This window comes from Rhinoderma darwinii, chromosome 9 (assembly GCF_050947455.1).
Source record: "Rhinoderma darwinii isolate aRhiDar2 chromosome 9, aRhiDar2.hap1, whole genome shotgun sequence".
In the NCBI taxonomy this organism is placed as follows: Eukaryota; Metazoa; Chordata; class Amphibia; order Anura; family Rhinodermatidae; genus Rhinoderma; species Rhinoderma darwinii.
Genome location: NC_134695.1, coordinates 38,808,123 through 38,818,122, shown reverse-complemented (window position 1 = coordinate 38,818,122; position 10,000 = coordinate 38,808,123). Strand labels below are relative to the sequence as shown.

The window sequence follows — 10,000 nt, the reverse complement described above, 5'->3', positions numbered from 1 at the left end:
ATGGCAGTTTTGCTCCAATGCTCCTACACGGAATATGGGGGTCCCAGAGAGAGGGTATGGAGCTACAGAATTGTGCTGCTTATGGAGACAACAGAAGTAGAATTCCTTGAATACATATCTTTAAAGTGTAGCTAAAACTTTTGACACGTCATAGTGACATGTCAGAAGTTTGATCGGTGGGGTTCCGAGCACGGAGACCCCCCACCAATCGCTAAAATGAAGTGACAGCTTTGCTCGGGTGAGCACTGTGCAGCTTCGTTCCGGATCGATTTTCCTCGGAAAGAGGAGCATGCGGTGTACGGATTCATAGACTTTTGACTGAGCCTGTACACCGCTCCGAGGGAGGCCAATCAGCAAATAAGGAGCACAGCGCTCAACTGAGCGCTACTGCAGCTTTGTTTTAGTAACCGGTGGGGGGGGGGGGCTCAGTGCACAGACCCCCACAGATCAAAACTTCTGAGATGTCAAAAGCTTTTTTTTTAAAACTTTGTTACACTTAGAAATGGAAGTAAGTCATGTTTGCAAATGCTGTATCATACTAAACAGAAGGTACACTTTGAGGTTACCCAACTGCTCATTCAGACCCTTCAGAATGTGTTTTAGTTTCCTAGGACAGTCTTCACCTCCTATTACACAAAATGATCATAACAGAAGTCCTCCACCTCCTCATGTTCATCATGTGTTACATAAGGTGTAAACAGGGAGACGCGCTGCTGACATGATGATAATGTATGGGGACGAGCGATCGGAGTAACGACCGCTCGTCCCCATCCATAGCTCCGTGTGACAGGAGCAAACGACCGCCGATCAATGAGCGGTCTCGTTGATCGGCGCTCGCTGCACCGGTCAAAATTGGCCGGTGTAATAGGGCCTTAAGTCTAGTTACATTTTACTTTTACATAATACAATCCTTTAATTTATTAGCCTGGTTACCTCCAAAACCGAAAATACAGTTTAATCTCCACTAATGCAGCAGGTTGCAGACTGGTAAAGCGCCTCTGAAAGTTGGACCATTGGATGATTTAATAACCTTCATCAAGTGATCTCTAGTAGATTCCAGCCGTGGCAAACATGTTCCTAATCTGGTCCAGACACCACGGATAGCGGCTTATCTCTGGTAGAAAGAAAGGATCAGGAATGTTGAAATCCAACATACCGGATTCTTCTTTCTCCCCCAACATCTGCCATCGGGTGAAAGTCAGGACTTCCCCATACACATTAGCAAACGATGGGTTCAGCTGACTTTCATCTAATGTATACGGGCACCCTAACTCAAAGCAGTGTGTAAGCGGAGGACGACATATCGGGGGCAATATATTAAAAGCCAGTCTTATTGCGTTAAAAAATTGCAGAGTTTGGCGCATGACCCGATTTGCCATTGACCGCCAGGTTTACTAGAACTTATGCCAAAAACTAGCGTTAACTAAAGTGCAAGTCCATACTTGCTAGTAGCAGCCATAGAATTGCATTTGCCACGTGGACAGCCAAAGAAGTGCCAAATGAATTAAGAGGTGTGCACCTGTTAAGTAAATTTGGCCCATTTCCCGCCGACGTATATTAGATTAAGGTTGCCATTTAAAATGCCAGACTTAATATATTCCCGCATTGCTTTGTATGCAGCCTGCCTTTCCAGTTGTACCACCTCCCAATCAGAAATTTGGCGGGCTCTAAGCATATACTATTGCACTTGGCTGCATTGCGATATTAGAAGGGTGTCTAATGTCTGCGAATGCATAAACAAAAGATCCCATAGTGCCGGGGGGCTCCGCATATTGTTCCGGGCACGGTGTGGGTTCCATCTCCACCAACAATACATTGTAGTAAAAACAATCCCTTAATAGGTCACATTTTCCTGCTTGACAAAAAAAATCACTCACTGTCTTCCAATAAATCTGTGATATTCAGGTCCAGGGAAGGAAATATTTTGTTGAACATTTTAAAGTCTTTTCCAAATCGAGGCATTTGAATGATCAGACATGACGGAGCCTAAGAAAGAAAGAAAATTCATGTATGCATCGTACCAGTAAAATCCGGAGGGGGAAGATTCTAGATTGTGTTTTAGTCTATCGTTTCTGACTAGTCATAACTACTTCAAATTGACCTTAATAGTCATTCTTTGCGGATTGGTTGGTATCGTGGGACATAACCCTAGCAAGTAACTCTCAAAATAAGGGATGAAAACGCTAGATATGGCTCTGCACGAGACACGTCATGCGTTATTACTGTTTTTATTTTGTTCTGCATTGCTTTTGTTTTTTTTTTGTCATTTTTGTTTTTTATAACATTGTAGTATGCAAAATAAATAGACTACAGAGTTATCCATACAAAATATTCGTGTTTCTTGGATATTTTTCTATGTTTTACCAAGATTTTCTGATGGAAAAACATTTAAGCTGAGGACTAAAAGTACCACACTACATATAGTGCACACAAAGCTGCTCCTCCTGCACCACAAACAATTCAAAATGTAAATAAAAGGGCCTGTTCATATCGGCATTGGAGGCTCTGTTGGTCTAGAACAACGGAAAGACCAACACAGGTGTGAACAGGCTCGAAGTGATATTTGCCATAATTGTCAGTATGGGTTTCCTTTAATGGAATGGATCATGAATTTAATAGTGGCTGTTTATTTTTCAAATCTTCCATGGGGATGGTCATATTGGAGGCATACGCTTCCTTCCTGTATAGACAGTGCAGCAGGGTATGTATACAGTACTTTATGCCAGCTGCAATGAATTGGAGTGATCTGACAGGGAAACGTCATAGATTATTAAAGTCTCCAGGAAATGGAGTATAGTGATGGAGTAGAGCCCTGTCCCCCAGAAACCAGGGATAGACATGGGAGCTGCATACAGAGTCTTACATGGTGTTACTATGCAGTCTCATCTAGGCCTCCAGCTGTACAATAGAGACGTCATTACATCACCTGCCCTCTAATGATAATGAGATGACTCTGCTCATTCTGTCCTAGTCCTAGATGAAAAGTGAGCTACGGAAAACAGGAAGTGTCAGCGTATTGCGATTAGTGTGGCCGGTGTGAAAGCTGAAATATTTCAAGGCCTTTTTATATGGATAGTCACATAAAAAAAAAAATGCTAAAAAAATATGTTTATAATAAACACCTGATTGAAATAATCCGTCATTTTCTGATCATACATTTCCTTCAATGAATCAGTTCTAGGATACCCTGGATTATGGTGGTTTCCACCCACGGGGGAATGGGAATTTGCGGCTCCAAGGCAAGGTGAAATCACACCCAGGCTAGAAGATCTATAAATTCAGCTCCTTACTAAATTAAATCATGGAACAGAACAGGGTCCTGATCCGAGATCATGGTGAGAATGAATTCGTGCTTTATTACAACCCTCTCCTGGGGATCTATAGGAGCCCTGATGCATCTACAATTAACCAACACTTGGTAACGACGACAGGATTTACCTCTGCAAACTTTAAGCTGCTGTTAATAAAGGACCACTCTAGCAGTTGTTGTATCGTGGGTACCCCAACTTTCTCATTCTTGTCCATGAAAATCTGATAGAAGTAGCAATCTTGCACCTTCTGTCCTGCCGACCTGAAAGTTTACATTGTCCATAATATAACTGGAGACACATATACGGTAAATTCTATAATATTAAATGTAAATACAGCTTAACCACTGAATAATATAACTAATATTCTTTAGGTTTCAATTCCTCACCATTTTCAAGATCTCAACTTGCTGCCAGTGAATGGGATTATGCTTGTTTACATCCAGAGGCTCAAAAAAAACCTGTACAACCTGAATGCCTCTCAAAGTTTCTACACTTGTATCCAGTCTAGACAACCCGCCGTGAGCTAAACATATCAGCAGAACAAATCGCTCTCCTGTCCTGAGGGTTTGATACAATGTATCAGAGCAGGTAAAAGATATCAGCCATGAGTCCAGGTTGTTAAAGTCACAGAGGATGGTCTAGATTGGATACAATTGTAGAAACTAGGATGAAAATCTTAACCAGAAGTATTACGTCTGTATGGGTATATTCAGCCACTGGATGTAAACACATTCAGTGACAGCAAACTGAGATCTTGAAATTGGCAAGGAAAGGAAACAAAGTATAATAAAGTGTTGCAGAAGACAGAAGACTAAAAGACCCTTCATGTTGCTGACAGGAACAGCAGACCTAATGTGTCAATAAATAGTTAAAGGGTTATCCCCAAATGAAGCCTTTTTTTCCCTTTTTTTTTAATGAATATTAAACATACTGCAAATTATTAGTTTAATCATGTAAATACTTTCTGTGTGAGCATTTTTTAAGTGTCTTTTTAGTAAGGCTTTTAACGCAGCTAGTTGCTGTTCTACTTTGTAAATGTGGACATGAGACGCTTGATGTACACACACTCACTTTCACAATAGAATACAAGAAACAAAAAGCAGAAAAAAAAATAAGAAAAGCTTACTTTCTGGTTTCTATTTTTTGGCCACTAGGTGTCACTCTATGCAGTGCTTATAAGTGAATTAAAGGGGTTTTCCACGACCAGACAACTGGATAGGTCATCAGTATATAATCGGTGCGCGTCCGACACCCAGACCCCACACCGATCAGCTGCTTTGAAAGGTATGCAGTAGTTGGAGCAGGAAGCAGTTGGATCTCACTCTCATCACTTGAATAGGAGAAGAGCTGCAGTACTGCAGCTTGACAGCTATTCCGTGACCGGAGCCATCTGCTTCCGGAATGGATGTCCGGTGCCCAGAGGCAGCCGGAGCAGCTGATCGGTGCGGAGTCTGGGTGTACTATTGCAACATCTACCACAGAAAGAAAGGCCTGTTATTATTTTAATGAAAACCTTTGAAAACATATACGGTTCTGCTGTGCTAGATGTTTCATCTATCAAGTTTTACTCTTGAGCAAAGTAACATTATGAGTTCAATTAGATTACCTTATCTTTAACAGGGGATCTACTCGTAATATATGATGGAACAGGATATTCAGAAATTCCTCTGGATCTGTTGAAGAAAAAAATCAAATAAACTTAACCTGCATTCCATGGTAGATGATGTTATACTTTATCACCAGCAGATGGAGCCAATGCACACTAACGGCAGCCTGGATTCTATTAGCAGATAACTACAGAAGATAAAAGGTGTCCCTATAAAAGGTGTCCACAAGATAAAAGGTGTCCACAAGATAAAAGGTGTCCCTATATTAAGACAGAAAGGCCCCGCACAGGCAGCAGATTTATTGTGGAGTTTTCGCAGCAAAATGACGCACGTGTTACGTGCGAACATTGCAGCGTTTTGTACCCCTACTACATTGAAAAGGGTGAAATCCGCAGTGAACATCCAGAACAGAATGAGCATGCTGCAAGTTTAAAAATCCGCAGCATGCTCTGATTTCCATGGGGAAAGTATTCAGCAGCATGTGGATGAGATTTTTTTTAAAATCTCATCCACTTGCCTGCAAGTCTCCCGCTGTGGACTTTCTTCCCACAAATCCACATGGAAAATCTGCAGCAAATCCGCTACATGTGCAGGGGGTCTTAAATCTTATCCGACATGGAGCGGCAATAGAATACTGAATTTCACCTAACGAGAAAACTGAGTAGAGATAACCAAATTGGTAACCATTTTAATAATTAAAAAAAATGGTTGGATAACCCAGTTTGGTTAGAAGGGTCCCCCGGAGATAAACTGATCACAATGCGTCCCACTGCCGAGACCCCCAACAATCAGCTGTGATCTGTGAAGGAACCTTGTAGCAAGTGTTCAATATACCTGCAGCAGCAGCACAGGGGAAATTAAGAACTGCATGATGCCCATTGAAATGAGCACACTGTCCGTGTAAAGCATGGATGTGCTAAGTCCTCCAGAGCAATGGAGGCGCTGTGTAGACACTCTGGCTAATAGAGGAGGTTCATGTGCGGTGAAACCCCTTTTGATATTAACTCAGAATTCCCTAATAAGGAATTTGAAACTAGGTTTCCTGAATCAGACAACTACGGTACTTTAAAAAAATAAAAATAAAAAAATAATTAAAGGAATTCTACTATAAATCGACTTTTGGGTAGAATTACCCCCATCTCTAGTCAGTACATTTTTTTGTCCCGCTGTCTATTATTACTTGCCTGTCTATAACGACTGGGAGTGCACTAGAGAAGAGGCCGGGCAGGGTTAAATGTGTTTTTAGGGCATTTGGACATCATAGTGGGGGTGTCCCGCTCGGGAGCTTCTCTACGAACCAGAGTTGAGATGGAAATTGTGAAAAACTTAACGCCCTGCCCTTGTCTCTTCTCTGGAGTACAGGGGGACCCTATTCCCTCAATAAATGTATCCCCTTATCTGACATTTTACCATATAGAGTTGATATGCAAGACATGTCTCATATGGGAATACCCCTTTAAGAATTATTGCGGCTCTTAAGAGTAGTATAAGGCAGTATATATGAAAATGTGGCCCTCGGACCAGAAAAGGTTGTGCATCCCTGCTATAGAGGTCCTATCGGTCGGTGACTACGGAGGTCCTATAGGCCGGTGACTACGGAGCTCCTATAGGCCGGTGACTACGGAGCTCCTATAGGCCGGTGACTACGGAGGTCCTATAGGTCGGTGACTACGGAGGTCCTATAGGTCGGTGACTACGGAGGTCCGATAGGCCGGTGACTACGGAGGTCCGATAGGCCGGTGACTACGGAGGTCCGATAGGCCGGTGACTACGGAGGTCCGATAGGTCGGTGACTACGGAGGTCCGATAGGTCGGTGACTACGGAGGTCCTATAGGCCGGTGACTACGGAGGTCTTATAGGCCGGTGACTACGGAGGTCTTATAGGCCGGTGACTACGGAGGTCCTATAGGCCGGTGACTACGGAGGTCCTATAGGCCGGTGACTACGGAGGTCCCATAGGCCGGTGACTACAGAGGTCCCATAGGTCGGTGACTACAGAGGTCCATAGGTCGGTGACTACAGAGGTCCATAGGTTGGCGATTCTAGCGGTTTATTTTAGGTCACTTTTCTGGCTAATGGGAGATATTCAGTTTTTTACAGGAAATGCTATTTGTGCAATTACTTAAGATTTTATGCAAATTAACTGAGCTTAAAGGAGAATTACTAGAAATGTTCCATGAAATGCATTTTTTTGGTTTACAGCGTTAGCAGTACTGGAGTTACAGGAAGTCTACAACCCCGAAAACTCCTATTTCCCCATGACAACACTTAGAGTCACAAGTCGCAAAAATAAGTCAAAATTAATATAGTACAAACCTTTTTCTTCTGATGTAAAACCTGAAGCCGCTTCTACTTTCTCTAAAATTTTCCTTAATTTCATTATTTTTGTTGCACATACATATCCATATCTGAAATGATAAATTAAAAAAATAATATTTGTTTTCACAATCTTTATTTCCATTGTAATCCCTCACATCAGTCCCTGATTCAGTGAAGTTTACAATCTAAAATCCCTATTTACCGTACCACACAGTACAGAGAATGACCAGTCAGGAAAATAATAATTATTCAGTGGCTGAAGACAATAAGGCCCCAAGCACACGACCGTAGTTTTTATCCGTAATTAAGGATCAGGTAAATACGAATGAAATTGCGGACCCATTAATTTCTATAGGCCACAGACACCTTTCCGTATATTTACAGATGTGTCCGTGCCGTAGAATAGAGCCGCAAAATATAGAACATGTCCTATTCTAAGTCGCGATTATGGCACAGACTCGTCCATAGAAGTCTATGCGCGCTACCACAATTGCGGACGGCTACGGATTTGCATCCAAAGCCATTGGATCCGCATTTACGGTCAGTAAAAAAAAATCTTACGGTCGTACGCATGAGGCCTAAGACTTGAGGCAAAATGAGAAACTTCAAGGCCCCAAATGCAAGATCTGTTACAGGGTCCCCCCAACCATACAAGCAATTTAAAGTACTGCTCTTCTCTAGTGTGGCAGGGGAACCGTCGTGCTACCTCATTTCCTATGTGCAAATGCAACCTCTGCACCTCATATACTTAAAAAAAAATGAACACAGTGATGTCACCGCACAGGGATAATAAACACTTGTATAAAAATAAACAAATATAGGAAATTCCTTAAAGGCTATATACACCTTTGGACTTTATTTTTTTTCTTTTAATAAAATAATGTTTGAGGTGATTTTACGCAACTTTTTAATTGTTTTTTATTTTTTTAAAAATGCTTACTTTTTGACATAGAAGCTGTATCTTGCCGTCAATGTCGATTCCGTCAGTTCAGCAGGACTGACGGCTCGGCTGAAGGCTGGTCCTGCATGTCTCGGGACACGCAGGATCCAGCTAATATCGATCAAATATACGTTTATGAAGTTAGATGTGATCGATAACCGCGGGATCCTGTGTATCTCCGACACACAGGACCAGTTTTCAGTCGAGCCGTCAGTCCTGCTGACCTGACGGAATCGGCTTTGACGGCAAGATACAACTTTTATGTATACAGGATACACAGAAGCGGTCTCTCAAAAAGTAAACTTTAAAAAAAAAAAAAAAAAAAAAAAAACGAATTTAAAAGCGGTTAAAAATTACCTCACACTGATTGTTTTTGGCGCCGATATTGGAAGTGGAAACCGCGTCGGAATCCGTGCCAAAAAAACGTCCGAAATCGCCTCCCATTGATTGCAATGGGAGGCAGAGGAGTTTCTTTCTCAGGCGGCTTTATGCCGCCGACCTGCCATTGAAATCAATGAGAAACAGGAAAAACCTGTGGCGCTGGTTTGCAAGCGTTTTTTACAGCATTTTCTGCCCGCGGTCCTCGCATTAGCCTCAGTGGCCGCGGGCGAATACCTCAGCTAAAAAGCACAGGTAGGTCAAAATCTGCCACAAAATTAATAAAAGGAATTCTGAGGCAGATTATTTCTGCCTGCAAACAACTGTGAACAGGGATATCCTTTAAGTTGAAACAAAGTTCATGCAAGTCCCAAAAGCGATTACGATACAGAAATCAAGTCTTTGAAGAAATGGAACAAACTTCACTTCTATTTTCTACCCAGTGTAGAATATCGTTCAGTTTTATTTCCGTATCCAATGTAATAAGAAGTCAAAAGAAAACACCACAACATCGTGGAGCGGATACATTTCCGCTTTGCCTTTTAATTGCTGTATTGTGATCACTCCTGGGATTTCCATGAATGCTGCAGCACAGACTTTTTTTCATTCATCAGATATGGTGGTGGTAGTAGTAGTGGTAGTAGTAGTAGTGGTAGTAGCAGCGGTAGTAGCAGCAGTAGTAGTAGTAGTATTAGTAGCAGCAGTAGTAGTAGTAGTAGTAGCAGCAGTAGCTGTAATAGTAGTAGTAGTAGCAGTGGTAGTAGTAGTGGTAGTAGTAGCAGTGGTAGTAGTAGTAGTAGTAGTAGTAGTAGTGGTAGTAGTGGAAGTAGTATTAGTAGCAGCAGCAGCTGTAATAGTAGTAGTAGTGGTAGTAGTAGTAGCAGCAGCAGCTGTAATAGTAGTAGTAGTGGTAGTAGTAGTAGCAGCAGCAGCAGTAGCAGCAGCAGCTGTAATAGTAGCAGCAGCAGCTGTAGTAGTAGTAGTAGTAGCAGCAGCAGCTGTAATAGTAGTAGGAGTAGTAGTAGTAGTGGTAGTAGTAGTAGTAGTAGTAGCAGCAGTAGTAGTAGTTGTGGTAGTAGTAGTAGTAGTGGTGGTAGTAGTAGTGGTAGTAGTAGTAGTATTAGTAGAAGCAGCAGCTGTAATAGTAGTAGTAGTGGTAGTAGTAGTAGCAGCAGCAGCTGTAATAGTAGTAGTAGTGGTAGTAGTAGTAGTAGTAGTAGTAGCAGCAGCCGCAGTAGTAGCAGCAGCAGCTGTAATAGTAGTAGTAGCAGCTGTAGTAGTAGTAGCAGCAGCAGCTGTAATAGTGGTAGTAGTAGTAGTAGCAGCAGCAGCAGCTGTAATAGTAGTAGTAGTGGTAGTAGTAGTAGCAGCAGCAGCTGTAATAGTAGTAGTAGCAGCAGCAGCTGTAGTAGTAGTAGTAGTAGCAGCAGCAGCTGTAATAGTG

The 10,000-nt window shown here is 42.1% G+C and overlaps 1 protein-coding gene across 4 annotated transcripts in view; it reads right to left on the bottom strand.

Annotated features, from left to right (window-relative positions):
* Positions 1-10,000, bottom strand: part of CYLD (CYLD lysine 63 deubiquitinase) — a 59,820-nt gene that overhangs the window by 6,914 nt on the left and 42,906 nt on the right. For all 4 annotated transcript variants that reach the window (XM_075837524.1, XM_075837525.1, XM_075837523.1 and 1 more), the window contains 4 exons: positions 7,236-7,327; positions 4,918-4,984; positions 3,439-3,571; positions 1,878-1,986 (listed from right to left, as the gene is read on the bottom strand). In XM_075837524.1, the coding sequence (XP_075693639.1) occupies positions 1,878-1,986; positions 3,439-3,571; positions 4,918-4,984; positions 7,236-7,327 (401 nt within the window). The remainder of the gene's footprint in view (positions 1-1,877; positions 1,987-3,438; positions 3,572-4,917; positions 4,985-7,235; positions 7,328-10,000) is intronic.